At 37.9% G+C, this 20,156-nt stretch overlaps 1 protein-coding gene across 1 annotated transcript; it reads right to left on the bottom strand.

Annotated features, from left to right (window-relative positions):
• Positions 1 to 362: 362 nt before the first annotated feature.
• Positions 363 to 20,090, bottom strand: sacs2 (sacsin molecular chaperone 2). Its single transcript, XM_032567809.1, has 8 exons — positions 19,982 to 20,090; positions 19,381 to 19,426; positions 17,470 to 17,557; positions 15,274 to 15,385; positions 14,281 to 14,427; positions 12,764 to 14,180; positions 12,041 to 12,129; positions 363 to 11,910 (listed from the first exon to the last, which is right to left on the bottom strand). Exons 2-8 carry the CDS (start codon positions 19,407 to 19,409, stop codon positions 1,004 to 1,006), a joined length of 12,789 nt encoding a protein of 4,262 aa, XP_032423700.1. The 5' UTR covers positions 19,410 to 19,426; positions 19,982 to 20,090; the 3' UTR covers positions 363 to 1,003.
• Positions 20,091 to 20,156: the final 66 nt, after the last annotated feature.

Genomic DNA, 20,156 nt, shown 5'->3' on the forward strand with positions numbered 1-20,156 from the left:
GAACATTATTTGTCTGCTTCTTGGCTATGACCAATAAGATTTGCTTATGCTGATATTTGAATTAATATGAGTTACAACATTTAATTTCCCTTTGGCATCAAAAAAGTATTTTTGAATTTGAATTAAATTAAACATGGATTAAAGATTAAACATAAAGACCACAAGCGGACATGATTCATGAGTACAAGTGACAATATTTATTTAGAAACAAAGTTTTTATTACAGCTAAGTTAACTGTAACTAAAATACATTTATAAGGAACATATATTCCTGTTACAATAGTTATGGTTATCATAAACTAGAAAGAGGAACATTTTGTGTAAGCTAAATAAAACATGATATAATGCCAGTTATTTTAACATTAAAGTGAAAACACCTAAAAAAAAATAATACAGTAAACAGCAGTATTCTTGGTCATTTTTCAAACATAATCACCCATTGGGAATGTACTGCAAGCATGTTGTAAAATGAAACAAATATAAAATATAGATGAAAAAATGCATTAACTAAATAATAATGAACCAACATAGTATCTGCCAAGAAGCAAACAAAAAATACAGTGCACTGCATTAGAGTGTAGACAACACACTGTTCAGTTCTTTTAATGATATAAACTACAAATGATTCCGAGGCAGTATTTCTAAAGATTATTAAAGTTGTGTGTCAATCTTTACATTAGCATTACAATGTTGCTAGAATTACATAAAACTACATTTTCTACAGTAATTGCTTTGAATGCACATATTCAGTACTTGAAAAAAAATGGTTTGATATTACTATTTTATAAAATAATCCAAAGTTTTTAAGTTTTCTGTCATGAAATAAAATGCACAAGACTCTTTAAAAGTAGTCTATTTTGTACAATTATTTTTTGTTTCTTTATGTTTCAATATTACAACACCAGTAAAGGGTTTACCAAAATAGAAGGAATGAAATATTAGTAGAAATCACTTTAAAAAAAACTAACACAGAAAAGAAAATGTTATCAATCTAACAGCACAATCTAATTTACATATACTTCTACTTTGTTGAGTAGCTCAGATGCCTTGTTCACTGCTAATATTCCATTTTCAGACCTGAACTTCTCATTAGGAATGTGGGGAAATGGATGACAGTTGGGGTATTGAGTTTTTTTGGCGTCCACTCCCAGTGACTTCAGATCGGCTACTATCTGAGGAAGGTCTCTCAGTTGAGGGTGGTAGCAGGAAACTTTTGCTGCTGTGGTTGAAATTGAGCTGCTGGTGGTGTGTTCACCATCATGCTTGTATCCTGCTGCAATGAGAGCCTTTTCCACTGCCTGATGGACTTTGAATAGACACCACTCTGTGCTGCCTCCACTTGTGTCTTTATGAGCTGCGTCAAGATCACATCGAGCCTGTTTACACCAGCGTTTGGCCTCCTCTTTATTTGGTCTTGGAACATTTGTGTAACGGGTCCAAAAGTTATAAAATTGAGAGCCAGTAGATCTAAAGAATCTTTCTCGGCCACTTCTGTGATGCCTGGCTTCTTGGTTCCACTGCTGGTAGAAGTCTCTGAAATTAAAAGATCTTCCTGAATTTGACGGATTGCTGAGCTCATTAATTCGATTCTGCAAATATTTACAAGCCTCTGTGGCGAGGTCCTGGCAGTCAGGATTTTTATCAGGATGCCATCTAAGGTAAAGTCTCTTGACAGCTTTCCTTCTCTCCTCTTCAGGAAGATTCCAAATCTCAGCCAAACATTTGTCTATTTCTCTTTTAGCTTCATCAAGAGAGGTTGGTAAAGAACTTTGTGGGGATTGGCATGAACGTGACACATTCTTCACAACCAGCTCCAGAGATGAAGTGCAGTTGATCCCATCTGTTTTAATCTTTTTGTCTCGTTTAAATTGGTACAGGTCAAGATGACTGACTTCTACTGGTTCATCCTCTCCAATGTCTATTTTGTATCTCCAGGAACATCTTCCAGAGCAACCTGGAAGTTCTTTGACAATAACTGCATAAATGTACATGCTGTTTGTGCTGTAGCCAACATATTCCCCTTCTTCAAAGTTGTTCAGAAAGCTCATGTCTAATGAATCATGCCATTCGTCTGGGATATTTGTCCCAGGATCTGGAGGACTGAGAGTTTTTGTTTCAATATTTACACTATCACGGATGTCATTATCAGCCAGAGTTTGTTTCACATCTTGCAGACTGTCACACATGAGAAGTTGTCCGAGCACTGGGAGGTGAGCTAATGCAATTCGGTGGCCTAAAAGAGCATTAATCCCCTTTGTCAAAATCATGTTAACTTTGTTTATTACTTTAGGAGCCATGTCATCATTGTGTTTCAAGAACAAGGTTAGACCTTGTTGCTCTTGTCTGACAAATACATCAGTATCTCTGGCAGTTTTGTGTTGTGGTTGTTCATCCAGCCAAAGCATCGTTTTGAGGGACTTATAGCAGACAATTTGAATGCTGCCAAATGTTTTCTCACACATGTCTGTCGCATCTTCTTGTGTTATTTTACCCTCAGTCTGTTCTCTGAGGAGACAAATGAGTCCATCTTTGAATCCTTCTGAGGAGAGATGTTTATCAAACCATCCACTGAACTCACAAGCATTCCCAAGCTCACAAGGTTGCATGTTTGATTCCACAACTTTCTCTTCAGTGATCTGAGACAACATTTTAGGCTGCAGTTTCTGAGGTAACGTTTTCACCAGTCGATGCTGTTCAAAGATGTCACTGCCCAGATGACATTCACTGAGTTTCTCAAGCAACAGGAACTTATCCTCCAGTCCTTCCTTCAACCTTTGGATCTCAAACACTGTATCATTGTAGAAGAGTGAACTTGATGTATGCAACTTTCCATCAGCTGCAGGAAGATACAAAGTATGATCATCACCATTGAGGGTCTGTTCTCTTTGAGTTTTGATTAAGAGAAATAAATGGTAAACTGCTCGTTTTACAGTAATCAACTGGTTTCCATTCAGTTGTTTTTTATCCCAGGAATCAGCATAAACAGCTGTTAGGACATTACAGTAGTGCACTGCAGTGGCTTCCTCCTTCACACCAACTTTCTTAAAGAACTCTGCATACAAGGCATCTTGTGAAGAAATTGGGTACAAGTATGGTCTGAACTCAAGGTCATGAGAAAGTGAAAGGCACACACCATCAGCTTTAAAAAGTTCATTGTCTTTTTCAACCAAAACAACAGGCTGATCATACAATGACTGTCCATCAAAGCCATTGGCTTGCAGGTAGGCATAAGCATGTCGAAACACATCTGCACGGGTTTTGATGACCTGATCAGTTTTACATGGAGACTGACAAATGTTTTTCATGTTTCTGGTCACATTTTCTGAAGGTGGCTGTTTGTGAGCTCCAACATTTTTTATCATTTGTGAGAGACTCTGTGAGACGTGAAATGGCAAATGTATAATTGGCATTGAGGACCAAATCAAATCCTGATGCTTAGGATCTGTTTCAATCAAAGATCCTCTGATTTGAACGGTGGTATTCTCTGAAGCAGATGGTTGATAATAATTGCAGAGATCTTCATGAATCTTAACTGGAAAGATAAACTTGATATCAGCAATGTCTCTCAGCAACCTTTCATTTTTGTCAGTGGCCACTTTATTCAAGGCTTCATGGAAAAGCAGTTTTGACTTCTGTTTCAGCATTTTGAGATTTCTATTTTCTTTTGCTTCTGATTCCAGTTGGTGTGCAAAACTGATTATTTCATCATTGGTCACCTCATATTTCATTCCAAGTTCCCTGATCAGGCCTCTTGCTTGTAATCTTTGATAATCCTTTCCCTGACTCAAGTCTGTCCAAAATGTCTGTGGAACAAATTTCTGTTGGGAAACCATTGTCTTGTAAAGTTCCACACTGTCGTCATAGTAGTACGAGGCAGTCTCAAGTCGACCTTGAGAGCTTCGAATGAGCTTTACAGACTTCAGTGAGAAGATGATGTCCTTGTTCTTGGAAAGGTCAAACTCAGACCCCATTAATAATATCAGCTTTAAGCAATCAAGAGTATCTTTCTCTGTGAGTGTTTGTACAAATGGTAGAATGAACTTCATAAAATAGTCTAGATCACTCAGGATTTTGATCTCCAGCATTTCTGACAGACCAAAGTTTTCAGGGTTGTATTTTAGGAAAGTGCTTTTGCTGTTGCACAGAGTGAACAAATGTGGAAATGTCTCTGAATGTCTGCTGTTGAGGATAAATACCTCTTGGGGTCCATCAATCCTTACTCGTTCACCAAGTGTTGTTTCAAAAATTGGTAAAGATTTAAGCTTCGTCTTGTATTCTTTAGACATAGATACTTCTGACTGTAAAAAGTTCTGAAACATTTTCATCTCCTCACTTGACAAGAACCTGAACTCTGAATGGTTGATTTTGCAGGCTTGGTCCAGAACTGATATTTTATTATTCACATCCAAGAGTTCATCGCGTATTTGGTTAAACTGTTCACGTACCTTTGAAAAGAAGACATAGTCAAGTTTTAGAAAACCAAGTTTGCAGAGGACTGGTGATATGTTGTTTTCTGAGACATGTGGGATTACACTTGACATGTTTTTCATTGCCTGCAGGAGGTGTTTGTTGTTTCCTCTTGGATGTACAACTGGCAGGATGCAGCAGTCACTTAAGAGTTCTTTCACGTCCTTTACTGTCAAACTTTCTTTATCAACTCTGGATGTCTCTGGTGTAATTTCACTTGTTATGAAAAACCAAAGTGGTTCCAGCCACTTCAGCATATTTTCATTTGGGACATAAAGACCACTGTCTGGATTGACCTCACAACCCTGAAGAAGACTTTGAATTATTGGTTTCAAGAATTCTGCTGCATTTGAAAGTGTCAATTTCTTGACAAGGTTTAAAGTTTCCAGAAGATTGTGTTTTCCATTTATTGCATGATCTGCAAATTTGTCTTCATAGCCAAAGAAAAGCCTGTCATATCTTGAAATCAACTTTGGAAATTTAGAGTTAAACTTTCGTAAAAGCTTGTCTTTTGTAAGAAGAAGTGGAAGGCCATCAAGTAATGTGGAATCATTCTTTGCATTTTCCTTTAATTGGGAATCGTTCAAACAAAACTCTAGGAGCTCTGAGCATTGTTTTTCATTTTGGATGAGAGTAGCAGTTACAGGCAAGGGTAAATCCACATCTGTTTGTGTTGGATCATTGATGGCCTTTGCTTGCAAAAACATACGCACAGTAGCAGGACTGACTTCTTTCACTTCAATCCCAGCTGACTGTATGCTTTCCCAAATGCAGCACATCTTTGTGAAAGCAGGAACAAGTTTCATTCCAAGAGCTTCCAAAACGAGACTGATCTTTTCATTTGTTGAGTTTGTTAGGTAAGGTGCTTGGACAGGATCTGTTTTTGTGAGGTTACACCAATCAAGAGAGTACTCTATCAATTCCTGTCTTGCAGTTTTGCATGTTGAGGTTTTCAGAACTGGAATTACATCAAGTTCGTTTTCTTTAATGGATCTGTACACATGTTGTATCATTTCATGCCACTCTGGACCAACATTTATTGTCTTGGTTGGCCAAAAGCGCAAGTATGAATCACTGAAATGGTGTCCAAGACTTTGAAAGAAGCCTTTCTTGACATTAATTTTATCTCTAATGTAACGCAAGAGATCTGCATAAAGTGGAGCGATTATTAGTTGTTTCAAACTCTCATTCCAATTTGACTTCACACTTTGGCCATCTACTTTCCAAAGATTTTTCCTATTTGCATCTACCTCAAAGTTTCCATTCACATGTACTGGCAGTCCAGTTTTTCCAGGCAATGGAAGTGAGCAGAAGGCAGCACCTTGGAAATCATTGTTAGTGGTTAGGACAGAGTGGGGAGAATTTTTCTTTACATGTGCAGCAATCGCCCCCTGGGGAAGTTTCTTAGCTGCTTTTAGTTCATTACTGTTTTTGAATGATCCAAACTGTTCAGCAATAATCCATTTACTTTGTCTTTTATCTGAGGTGGAAACTGTCATTTCATAGAAGGTCTTGCAGGGGGTTATTGGATTCTTAGACTGCTGTGCATTCTGTAATTGCTTTGCAAATGTTTCCTTTTTTACTCTGCTTTCTTGTTGCAGAGTTCTTTCAATAGTTAGGGTGGTTTTCAGCTTCTCGGAAGTGGTATCAAGTTCATGAACTTCAATCTTGCAGATGTTTTTCAGGAACAGAATTAATCCTTCTGGATCTTCAGACAGGACAGAGAACAGTTCCCTCATACAATCCTCAGTGACATCCTGCTGACATATATTTGAACTTTTTGCTGCCATGTTTGTCCTCAGAGGTAATCTGAACATGGTGCCTTCTTTAAGATGGAATTTCTCAGGAAGAAATGATTCATAGACATCAGTGTACATCTTTTTGAAACCGCTAACTAGATTGTATCCAATACCTAGAGGAGGCTTGCCTGAATGACTTTCAATGTATTTCTGATTGGGATCAGAAATGCAAAGTAATTCATCTCCAGTTAGGATGGAGGGACAGTCAGTCAGGTGGTAAACAGAGTTGAAACCAAGTCCATATTTCCCAGTCTTTCCTTGTAAGTTTTGTTTTCCTCCTTCTCCCAGCTGCTGAATGCCTTTCAAGTCATCATCAGAAAACACTTTGTTGTTGAAAACACAGAGAGCTGGACCCTGCAAACTGTTCCAGCTTTTCCCAAATGTTTTTTCTTTGCCATGTTGACGTTTGTCCCATATGAAATGAATTTCTGTTGCCTCCGCATCATCAGCATTTTGGATCAGTTCTTTAAGAATGTCTTTCTTCGACGGATATGCTGCAATTATGTTTTGAATTCGAACAGTTAGTTGTTCCTGCTGTTCAAAATGGAAAGAAAAAGGGGAAAAGTTGTCAACTGTGCAGTCTTTCAGAGTGTGATGCCTGGTTGTTTGGATTCCAAAGTGGATAGCCATAGGACGAGGGATATTTTGATGACACAATGTGATACCTGAAGCAACTGGCATCCATGGACTGTCATTGTAAAACAGCTCTTTGGCGGGCTGCAAAACTCCATGCTCATTTGGTATCAAACACTCTTTAGTTAGTTTTTCTTTTGTCTCAAATATCCCTTTCATTAAAATTGTAAGGCAAATAGATAAATCCCTTTCTGGGAGTACTTTGTTTTCATGTTGGGAGTGAAGTTCTTGAAGCACAGAGAAAAACTGAGTGGTGGTAAACATTTTTCCAACGCCAACAGTCTCCCAAAGATTCCTGAAACTAGTGAAGGCAAGTGGAAGTACGTGAAGATAAGGTTTGGCTTCAAACTGTTCATTTTCTGCAACACAGTTGACATTAACAAATGTGCTGCCAATGAGGATGAAGGGGAATGAATTGGCCTGCTGTGAAATGAAAGTGCCATTCTCACAACCACTGATCCACTGATCTAGAAACTTATAGCACTCATATGCTACTTTGTGAAGCACAGATGTGTCCAAAGACTGTGAATGCTTACTGGCTTCTTGCAGCTGCTGAAGCACAGTCTCTGGCTCTGGACTGTTCTGAACTTCTAAAAGGTCCAAGACAGGGTCAGTGTTGTGTATTTTCAGTCCAATATGATCCAGCACATGATGAATCATATTAACAAGTGGATGGAATCTGTCACTGAAAATTGCTGTGGGTTGTTGGAGCATTGTGTTTTCATTCATCTTTATGTCACCAGGGGAAAATGCTGGGAGAAATGGAGTCATCCTCAAGGTTTTCCAGTGGGGAGAATCTTTGTCATTCAGGTGGTTTTTCATAAGTTCAAGAAGGCATTTTACATTTTTATATGCTTTCTTTTTGTCAACTCTCCAGGTTTCAGTCATTGTGCACGCTTTGTGTGTGATGTCCTCTAGTGAAAGGTGATCACTGGCCATTCCAAGTTCCAGCAACCGTTGAATCCTTCTGGGTGAACCGAAGTCTTGTTTGGTTCCACCCAGCAAGCGTCCTTCATCTGGCTCAAAAAGACAGGCCACTCTTCCAGAGGGATTGACAAGTTTCTTGATATATTGGAGTTCTCCGTCTGATGTAGGTATGCAGGGATAAAATGTCAGCAGATCGTCAATTTCTTTTATGTTGAGGTCCACAGCATGCAGCACAAGTGTATCTCTGGTCTTAGGGTCCATGGTAGCAAGGTTTTTGAACACCATCTCTTGGTAAAACTTCTCCCATGTCCATGTCTTGTCTTGTAAAACCTTTTCTTGCCCAGCTTGTTTGAAGCTCTTTCTTAACCACAGTGGGATAGGAACAACAAAGTTTGGTGCTTTCATGTATTTCTTGCACACCTGAGCAGCAAGTTTGCTGATTTCTGCATTTTCTTCAATGCATTCATGTAGAAAGATTGCATTGTTCATTGAGCACCAGTGTTCTCCGTCAGAAAAGAGCTCTAGGCCACTGGAGAACTGCATGAGTTTAGAGTAAAATGCATCCACCAAAGGCTTAAAAGTATCACTCACTTTCTCTCTCTCAGGCCAAAATCTGTAATAACAGTAAGCCTCAAGTTGTTTGTTTTCAGACATTTTCTTCAGTGCAGAAAGTGAAGTAATATATGCTGTCACCACAGGATCCTCTTGAAGAGCCATGTTCCACTTGTGTTTCACTCCACTTTCCCAAAGACCTTTTCTGTTGCTCATTACAGCAAATGTACTATTTATATTTACAGGAAGACCTGTCTGAATGGGAAGAGGAAGGAAGCAAAATGCCTGTCCAGTGAAATCTGTTTGTAGAGGAGATAATTTTCCTGTTTCTGTATCTTGTTGCAAAGGCACAGCAACCCCTCCAATGGGCAAGGAGAATACAGCCTTCTCCTTTTCTGTTTTGTTCTCTTGAAGAACCATTTTCAGAGACTGACCAATGCCAAAGCAGTTGTAAATGAGCCAAGACTGTACTTCAGTTTCACCAAATTGCTGGCTAGTTATCTGGACAATTTGGACTGTGGAGCTATCAATGACTTTTGTGCATTTAATATCATGTTTCATCAATGATTTCTGTGCTTGTTGCTGCTTCTTGATGAAGGTCTCATTTGAAATCTTCATTGTATTATCAACAGTTTTAACTATGTCCAGGAGGGTTGGTATTTCTTCATCCCTCAGTGGTGTTGATACATTGCTTGAGATACTTTTTAGAGACAACATGTTGATGTTCTTGAGAAAAAGCAGATGAGCTTGTGAGTTCTTCATGAAGTTCTGCTGTAGAACAAAGATATCCTGTTCATGGTATACCTTTTTGCTTATTTCTGATCTCTGAGCTTCTTCCTCACTTCGGAAAGGTAGTTTGATTAGCGTGCCATCGAAAGGTTTTGGGGGACATTTTTGGGTGAAGTTACAGTCAAAAATACCTTCATATGGTCCAAATAGACCAGGAAAGCAATGGAAAAGTCTCTGTTGAGAGAGATCTAGTTTGATTCCAGGATTTGCCTTCTGCTGGATGTGCTTTCCTAAATGAGTTACATTTGGGTCAAGTATGAGAAGTTTGTTACCACTCAGGATAGAGGGAACATCTGTCACATGATAAACGGTATTGAATCCAAGTCCAAACTTTCCAATCTTTTCCACTTTGTTTTCCTTTGAGGCTGAGCCAACTCTGACTATGTTCTTCCAATCATCACTTGTGAACTGCTCATTGTTAAAGGCCCAAAGACATGGTCCCTGACATAGGGCCATGTCAGGATCAATAAGACTTTCAGGAGGATCTTTGTGTTCTCTGAAATCTAACAAGAATTTACAGGCACCAGCTCCAGCATCCTCTGCATTCTGAATGAGTTCTTTGAAGATGTCACTATCTTCATCATACTCTTTAAGAATGTTTTTTATCCTCATAGTTATCGGTTCAGTTTGGCCACACTGTTCAATGCCTACTAACTCTGGAGCAAGGATGTAGTTACTTAGAAACCTTATTTTCAACCATTCAGCTGTTGCTCTTGGTATTTCTTCATGTAGCAGATACATTTTCTCCTCACTGATCTGAAGTTCTTTCAATTTACTTTTGTTTACATCACAGAGGAGTGCCTCTGATTGTGGTTTCAGGGTAAACTGTTCATCTTCTGTAACAACTGGCACTGGGATGTCACCATTAACTCTTTGCTTTGTTTTCCACAACCAGCTGAGAATCTCAATGGAAACATTTACTTCGCCTGAAGTTGCAAAAGGCTGTTGTCTTGCTTCAATTTTTTGCTGGATAGAATAAAGAATATCAACAATTTCTTCATTCGAAAGTGCCGTTCTCAGACCATATCTCTGAAGCAGCTTCTTGAATGGCAAGAATTCATTTGGTACCTTCCCAATATAAGAGCTCAGATCCAGATCCTGAGGGTAGTTAAGAACCAAATCACAAGGAGAAACAAACTGGTCATTGGCCCACAGCCAGTCTGGCTCCTTGTGCATCAACTCTGCAAATTCAGAGATGTTTTGCTGCATGTGCCCGTAAATGCTATGAAGTTTTCTCTTGAAATCCACATTGGTGTCAGGATCATCCATGTCTCGTACAGTTGATTTCAGCATTGACAAATTCTCAATCACTGTCTCAGGTGGAGGCAGCCGTTTGAGGCCGAGCTTGGTGTTAACTCTATCACTGAGCTTCCCCATCAGAGGCATCACCTCTCCAACAATGTCCTCATACATTGTGTGTCTTATTTCCTCTGAGCTGCAGAAACAGCTCTTTGTAGGTTTATCAAATCTATTTCGTTTTTCAGTTCCAGGCTGATCACATGGTATCCATTTTATCATCTTAAGGCGATGAAGTTGCTGATCAGAAAACTTTGACAGTAGATCATAGCCATCCAGCATTTCCAAGAGGACCTGTGCTCTTTTCAAAGCCTCACTTTCAGAGTTCACTTTGAGGTTTTCGACCAGTGTGGTGGCATAGAGCACATGCTCTGGTGTCAAATCTGCCTCTTTGTTTATCAATCCAATGTCTATCAGGCTTTTCAGCATCTGCTGTGTTTCTGTGTATACTGGTGGAGGGAAGCTGTCTGACTCAAAGATCATCTTAAAGGCTTTAACTGTTGGATTAAGAAAGTCTGCAGCCTGTTTCAGCTCTCTCTTTACTTCAATGAATCTCAGTTCCTGACACTTGTATTTTAGGTACTGGTTTTGAGAGAAAAGAATGTCACCATGCTGCAAAATCCAAGTCATTATGCTCTTAGCTCCGTGACTACTGCAGGTACCGTTCTTAATGCTGTCAATCAGAATAATGCCTACTGCATCTGGGCTCAAGAGATTCACTTTCAGCAGCTTTAAAAGTCTGTGATCAGCCTCAGTAGCACACTGGATAATTGAATCAGGCACAGGCAACTCTGAGGGTATAACCAGACCAGATGTTAGAACCAAAGCCTGCTTTGATTGAGCTGTGACCAACGATCCAGTCATAGTTTGAAACAGAGGAAGCTTCATGAGGAAATCTTTCTCTTGACCTGAGAGAGCATTTAGATGGGACAAATAGTCTTTTAGATTTTCTCTTGTCTTTTGAGACTCAGACTTCACAATTTTGATGACTTTCCCAGAGTCTAAATTCATCAACACCTTCATGATGTTCCTTGGAGATGGGTTAGGGACATAAGTTTCAAGGTCTTCATGTTTAAGCCACTCATTTCCTCTCACCACTGTACCGCCAGTTTTGGTCACCAGCTGAGCTATTTGGTCAGGCAAACTTTTCTGTCCTCGGTTCTGAAAAATGAGGGTTGTCCTCTGTTGTAGCTTTGCCAGTGATACAGGCTGACTGTCAGAGAGGGAACTGACAGGTATCAGAGGTATTTCCATGAAGCAACTTAACTTACTGAAATGAGAGTTCAGAAACCTCCAGAATTCCCAAAGCCAATCTAATGGTGGATGGTCACTTCTGTTGGTGTTCCAAGTAACAAGCCTTTTCTCCATCTGCTTCCAGTCCTGTGGTAGAAATTTTCTTGTATATTGCTCTATGTGTTTTTTATTAGTGTTGATGACTTGGAATATGCCTGGAAAACAGATAAATAACAAAAACATATAGCAAAATTACTTTAAAAAAAGGAAAACAAATATCTTTTATGTGGAATCACACAGTCAACATAACATTTGTTTATAAAAGTCAAAGTCAACATAACATACCTAGCTTGGCCAGTTCTTCCAGATGGTTTCTGCAAGTTGAACGTAGATCATGGGGGATGAAGAGGTGATTGCAGTATGGCAATAGTGTTCTGCAAAAACATACACTATTTTATTATACTTGTTATGCATTTAACAAAAACTAAGTCCAGTTTCAGTGACAAAAGTTTTACCTTTAAAAAAATACAATAAAGAAGAAATAATCAAATAGAATAATCTAAAGTGAAAAAACAATGGTTTTTTGGACAATGAGACAGTTGTACTAATGAAAACCAAAAATGATTTGTTAATTCGTGAATAATCAAACTGCAAAGAGGAGCTGTGTCTCACTTTCTTTTTGTATGCTTCAACATGAAATGTCATAGGAGAAAACTAGGTGTTGTGTTATTGGGGAAAAAGGTGTACAAGAGTATCACAGAAGGCACACCAATAAGTGTGGCACACTTAATTACACTAAAGTTCTTGTTGCCAGCACAAAACCCCCTGAATAAATGCTGCCAAGATTGTGAAAGCATACATGCTACTACAATAAAATTGCAGTTGAGTTTGTAAAGTGCAATATCCTTAAAAATAAGAAGATGAAGGCAGAGGAACAAGCCAAATGCAGCTGGGTTTTAACCACAAAATCTTTCTGGAGCGAAATAACAGTTCTAACCATTGAGACATGCTTTCTTGCAAAATCCAGTTATTAAAATTAACATAAAGACAGACAAACTATAACCTTACCTTGGAAATTCCCTGTTGTCAATCAAAGCAGTGTCCTCCTCTTTCTTTGTGAAAGATCTGAAAGATCCATCACTGAGAGGAAGTAGCTGAAGACCCTCCAGTTCTTTGTATTTTCCATCACTCAATATGTACTCCAAAATACACAGTTTATCTTCTTGTCTAATGTTATGAACACCAGACCTGTGGAGAACCACTCTGAGGAAGCGGGGAGTTACATGTTGTGGGTTGGTGTGTGTAAATGTCTCAATGGCTGTCACTACAGTAGCTGGTACACTCACAAGATTTTCCCCGCAGGAAACTAAAGTCCTTTTAATGGCAGATACTGTCTCAGCTGTTGTTGGCCCATTGCAGGGTATCACAGCTTTTGATAGAGGGACAAACTGTGTTTCATCTCTGGCAAGAGAGAGAACAGCCAGGTTCTCATTGAGTAAGTGATGAAAAACATCCACAGCAATATCAAGCCATTTGTCTTTGTGCTGCATTTGAGTAACATCAGGCCACAGGTTGTACACAGAAGATACAGGAAGAGTAGATTGCTGACAAAGTTTGATGGCATCTTGGATGATCTTCACATAAGCTTGTGGGAGCACCTTCTTCACAAGCAATTCATTCCACAAAGCATGTTCGTCATGTTTTTGGTCTTCTTCTTGCCACTTGATGTGTCTTCTGTTGTCTGTGAGACCAAAGCAGGCGTTGACATAAACTGGGAGACCGGTCTTGTTGGATTCATTGTTTGGAAGAGGGAGGAAGCAGCTCAATCTGCCTTGACCACAGTCTCTCTGCTCATCAAGCGGAAATGCCAAGTCAACTCTGGGTAAAAAGCTCAACTTTTTGGCAAGGTCATCAAGGTTTGGTGCTTTTCCCTCTTTCATGGTGCTTGTTGTTAAAAGCCATTGTGTTTTTTTCTGATCTTCTGAATTTAGAGTTATCAATTTGATTCTTGTCAAGCCTTCAACATCAGACTCATCTTCTTGCTTCAGAAGAACTTCTGTTGGTTCTGAGGATTTTATTTGAAGCCTGGTGTTAATGGTACCATCCTGACTGATGTGGATCAAGGACACAGTGTCCACACTTTTCAAAAAGAGAAGGCTCAAGTCTGCATCTGCAATGAAGCTATCAAAAAGCTCAACCACTTTATCGGAATCATATAGATTGTCTGAAATCTCTGATGCTTTGTTGCGTAACGGGAACCTGAAAAGTGTCCCAGAGAAGTGCTGATCCTCTATGATTGCTGACCATTCTTGCTTGCCTACAACTGAAACTATGTCTCTGTAGGGCTGGAACTGGTCATGCATTGTCATCAAAGCTTCTTGGTCTTCAGGTTCATTCAAAAACCACCTAAACCCCTTATCACCAAATATTTCCTCTTGGGGATCCATCAATCCAAGATGTCCTGAGCTGAAAATACTGGGCACATCTGTTGAGAAATAAATGCTTTTATTTATTATCTCTAAAATTACCTCTTAGTTAAAATCATTAAGTCAAAGCATGTTATCCTTCTAACAAATACATTTTACCTGTTATGTGATAAACGGAGTTGAAGCCAATTCCAAATCTCCCGATTTTATTCGGGTCATTGATCTTGCCACTTCTTCCAGCCATTTGAATTCTTTCCCAATCGTCTTCAGTAAACACAGCATTGTTGTAGGCATACAGAGCAGGGCCTATACAAAAAGTCAATCAGTAACAAAATGAATAAATCTGTTTGGGATTGCTGGAATATTTAATTGTTAGTGCTTGTTCTGTAATTTCAGATTGAATTGAGAAAACTAAATAGCTTATTTTGGATGTAAGGACAGATACAACATGCACAATAGTATTTCTCTTTAAACTGTTTGGTGTAAAATGGCTGAACTAGGGCTGAAACGATTCCAAGAATGATTCGAGTACCTCGATTATTAAAATTCCTCGAGGAAAATGTATCTGCCTCAAAGCTTTGTTAATGTATGTTTTGTTATTTAGCGCAAGGTGTTCCGGCCGGGACATTATTTGCGTTGCGCAGAGCTCTCACTTCCGCCTCATTAGGGGCGTACCTTTGTATAACTTTTCTTCAAGTTAACTTAGAAAGTGAGCTGTTATTGTTACAGGTTAATTTTCTACATAAGTAACTGTTAGGGATACTCAAATATGAAAAATTGGACTGATATTAATATCCGAAAGTAACACTGCTGTTATGCCAGATTTACCAATATTTTATTTTATCAATTTTTATCCGATTACTCGATTAACTGTAAGAATAATCAATAGATTACTCAATTACTAAAATATTTGTTTACAACAGGCTGAACCTTGCAACATAAAAACAGAATTGTCTGTAATTAATACTCATGTTGTTCTATAATTATAAAATGTAGATGTATGCCTTGTAAACAATAGGAAAGGCAGGTTATTGATATACAAAAATTATCTTTCTTTAAAGTAAATGGATGACACATTTTTTTGCAGGTAAACTATCATGAAATCAAGTGTAGATTACAACAAAAGAATTATTTACAAATCAACATATATACCCTGGTATTGTCCAAGATTGGCATTCCAAAGACTCTCAGTGCCATAGCTCCTCTCATCATGGATGAAAATCACTTCTGTTGCATGAGCATCATCAGCATTTTGAATGAGTTCCTGTTTCAAAATAAGATACATTATTATTAAAACCCAACCAAGCTCAACAAGACAAAGTCACCCAGCTTAAATTGTAAATGAGGACTCAATAGACTCAGATCAAATTCTTTGGTTTGAAGAAAAAAAAAAGCTTGTGAAAAATAAAATGAACAATTGTTTTGTACCATTTAATCTTTTGGTTGAAAATCAAGCAATAGAGAAGCCTACACAAGTTTAATTGTCCTCTTTTACTTTGATGAAATACAGCATAAACACGGAGCAAAGTACTCAGAAAAGAGAGGGCCCAGTCGTCCTTATACACACATCTCCCTACCCCACCAAGTCAGGTCTGCCACAAAGCTCAAGAGGCCTATTCTGTTTTAAATTATTGTAAGCTTGTATTTTATTTTTAATCCTAAACAGGAGTGATGCAATGTAAACATAAGGCATTAATGAAATGCAAATGACAATTTTGAACAATGAAACCCAGATTTCCCCCATAAACATGCAAAGCCTATTCATACGGGATCTCACTGCATGCTCGGGTTGGTGGCACAAATATATCATACACAAGGTTTCTCATATAATCAAGCTTTTGGAAGTTCACGTTGAATGAGCCAAAGCAGTGTGACATTTGCACTAAATAGAGCAATCATTTAAACACCAGAACAAGTGAACCTCATCCACATTAATTTTGATTGAAAGATAGCAGGGATGGCATAGTTCAATGCATCAACAAAACCTTGCTTAGCTTTAGCAGGGCAGGAGGGTTGGGTTGGGGGAGCAACTAAAGCCTGATGGCACATCAGGTGGCACCCTGAAAACCCTGGCTTACCATGATAAAATTACTAAAATGATACTGAATAAGATAACTCCTTAGCTATAATCGTTTAATATATCTGCTTACACTTTTGTAGAACACAAACATTTAGAATATGTCCAGAAAAAAGCTAAGAAATACATCCCAACAGTGGTTCAATGAAGAATGAAGTGACAGTTTTAAAAAGTTATACAGACACAGAGAATATTTGGGAAACGTTTCATCCGATTTTACTGAATGTTTTGGCTTCAATGGAAATGACAGAAATGCTAAAAAGTGAAGAATGTGTAAAATACAATAGCCCAGACATGTTGACTCAGGTTTCAGACTTAGACTGGAGTCACACTTCAAGCTGGGTACCCACAACACAACTTTGACTATTTCTTTTTTTTTTTTTTTTTTTTTAAGACTGTGTTCAAACTAACAGACTAATGATAATTAGTCACTTAGCAACACTTAGCAACTGGAGTTGCTGAAGGGTCACAGACCACAAGACTGGATCACAGTAACTGAAAGCAAATGAATGTATCAAACTTTCATGGGACTTGCAAGTGCAATATTTTAAAGGAACAAACACAGCATTAGGTTTCAGTAATGGAAGATATTTCCAAAATGTGGACAGGCTACATTTCTGTTCCACTTCCCACATAAGATCAACGATTTACCTGTAAGTGGGTTGGACAGGTTTGACTGTGTTCCTTGTTTTCAATGACTTTTAGTTATTCTTTAATCCAAGCACCAATTATTCTTTATTTGTAGCTCAACAAACAGCAATATAATGTTTCGAAGGGTTTTGCAAATAAACATTTAGGAGTTTGTGATAAATTCATTTATTCTATTTTGAAAATACTTTCTTCAGAAATGTCATTATCTTCATGTTTAGTTTATACAATTTTGGTTTAATTTCAAAGTTCCTTTCTTTTTTTATTTTCCATTTCATAACATAGAACAATTTTATAAAGTGAACACGCATGTACAGTTAGGTTGGTTATGAGTTGACACTACCCAATTGTGTTTAGAAAGCTTTGCTACTGACATCAACTGTTTTGTGATTACAGTTTTGTGTTACACCCAGTGCCAGAATTTATCCTTTGATGTCTTGGGGAGGGGTTGTAATAGTTGCAGGCTTGGTAAACTTTCTACAGCAGATAAAATGAATATTAAAAACACTGTAAACGTGAGAGAAGCATCAATCTCCAGTGCTTCATTTAGTATGTAAGGCTTATGCCTGTTCTGGTAATAAGTAGCCATTGCTATAATCATAATGTGAACACCATATACTGACCTTCAAAATTTGTCCACCATCAGGATATCGACGAAGAATATCTTTCAGGTAGTCAAGAAAAGGTGGTGCTGTAGCCCCAAAGGACCTCCTAGAGAAAATAAGATTGAAAAACTAAACATTAAAATTAAAATCAGTGGTATAAGATATGCTTAATCTGCATTTACCCTTTCAGCTAAGGAATTTTAATTGGAGTTGTGCCTAATCATAATCAGCAGTAGCTCAGGAGGGATTAGTTCATCCTGTAACCAGTGGGTTGCCGGTGCAAACTCCCCCACTTTGTCTTTTCAGTCACTGCGTCCTTGGGTAAAACATTTCAGCTGCCTGCTGGCGGTGGTCAGAGGGACCTGGTGGTGCTGATTGAATGGCAGCCACACTTTTATCAATCTGCACCAGGGCATCTGTGGCTACAATGTGGCTTTCCACCATCAGTGTGTAAAATGTATTTGAATGTGTGAATGACTGAGTGTCTGAAGTGTTTTGGGATCGTCTGACTTGATAAAGTCCTATACAAATGAAGGACATTTACCATTTAATCAGTGAATTCACAGCAGCAAAATGTAATGCTTTTGTACTTATAAAGCATAGGGAAACACAATGCTACTTCTATGAAATGTGTTGCTATGCAAGAACAACAAATATTTAAATAAATAATATTTCAATCATAAAAAATTCAGGTATGGAAATTAAAGGAGCACCATACATAACTCTTAATAAGGCTACATTTAGGGAAAGACGCTAAGTAGAATGTGATTATAAATATTATAACAAAAATGTCTTTCACATTTCAGGAGCTTAATATGGTCACAATTCTAGGTATATTTAAATAGTGACAAAACAACATCATACAGATCATACCAGAATATCCTAAAGCTGCTGTCCCACTGTTTCCTCTTCCCCTATCTTGTAATTTATGTTGGCATGTTTAAAAACATGGTATGTGGTTCTAAAAATGTGAAAATTATGAAGATTTTCTGGAACATACACCCATATCAAATTGTTGAACTTTGTGTTTTCCTTTTGATTCAAAACCTTGTCAACCCATGTTGACAAAACTTGCACTGATATTAAGTTTTCCTTAATATTTAAGGGTAAATGTAATAAATGTATAGATGGATTTTAGATTGGGCATATTCAACACACCACACACTGCAGGACGTTGTAAGATTGTCGTAAAGGGAAAATTAGGGGGGAAAAAAAGGCTTTAGCGGGAACACCAACATGCAGAAGCATTATCTGACGGCTCCTGTCAGAAGTACACTTCTTGATTTTATCTGTACTTCTACAGAAATGTTTACTTAATTTTTCAATCACGCGTAGACAAAACACTTTGTACTTCCTTGTTTCTAAAAAAAAAAAAAAAAAAAAAACTCGGAAGCAATAACTGCAAATACTGCTATGTTCTGTAAACAAAAAATATGTTTTTCAGCATCACCTACAAACTTGCAAACATTATGATTTACATATATTATTGATTTCATTAAATAACACTATTGTCATTATAGTTACATTTTAACACTACTGTTATGTGATAAGCAGCTTACTGCAGCAAAAATCATCCTAGGAATGTTATGAATAGTTTGTTAAGCTGTGTTTAGTAGATGAAGGAGACTTGGAGTCGAGTGCCTTGCCAGGGGTATATTGATTTGCAAAAGAAGAAAATGGGGTCAAACTCAACTTTCAATTGCAAACTAACTACTCCACTCATTAGCCCACAATTGTGCTAGAGGTGGCATAATTTTCACAAGACAAACATTTCATGAAAATGCATGCTTTAGTTTGATGTCAACAATTTACTTGTTCTTGCAGTACAATTGACTAGTCATGACAAAACACGACACAACATTTCAAAAGTTTGTGAAGTATTCAGAGTCTAAGTTGCTTCACTTAAGAGGAAGAGGTGGGGCAGCTTACCGGGGTTTATGTCTGGTCTTCCCACTCATCCTTCTTGAGTTGGATGCTGTGAAAGAAACCAAATATTGTAACACAAGATAATGCAGTACAGAAATAAAGAAATATTAAACAGATTCTTAATTTGTAGAGTGAATGTCTAAAAATACAAAGAAAACCATTATCATAAATTAAACATTCTTTTTTGTATTTATTCTTTTAATTTGTGTATTTATGAGAGTGTTGGCTTATTAAACAGTCAGCACAACTACTTTAGTAAAAGGATTAGATTTTTTAACAGCTTTAGAAAACCCTGGTGAAACTTATTTATTTCACAGAGCTGATTCAAGAAAATGATCTGCAATAACAGAATATTAAGTTCCTTTAACTTTTAAGTGATGCAGCCCTAACTGAGTCACAACTTTTCTGCCACCGACAAACAAAAACCAAGTCTAATGTTGTTATAAAATTAAATAAATCTAGGAAAACCTGGAAAAACAAATTGAAACAAATATCAAGTTATTATTTGTTTCTCATACATTATATCTCTTGCAATTCTGTCCTAGAAGTTATATTATACTCACAAACCCTAAAAGGATGCAACGAAGCAACAAATTCACAGTACCTGAGTCATAACGTGTGGAAGGTCTTCAGTTCCTTTGACACTGAGAGAGATGCTGCTTCAGCCTGTCGTTTATAAAGGCTTGCTCCAACACTGACTCACCCTACCCTCACTCTGCCCATGCTCGGTAACTTTCATTTCTCAGTAAATCAGGCGCCGGGAAGTTGGGGTAATGAAT

This window comes from Xiphophorus hellerii, chromosome 7 (assembly GCF_003331165.1).
Source record: "Xiphophorus hellerii strain 12219 chromosome 7, Xiphophorus_hellerii-4.1, whole genome shotgun sequence".
NCBI classification, from domain to species: Eukaryota; Metazoa; Chordata; class Actinopteri; order Cyprinodontiformes; family Poeciliidae; genus Xiphophorus; species Xiphophorus hellerii.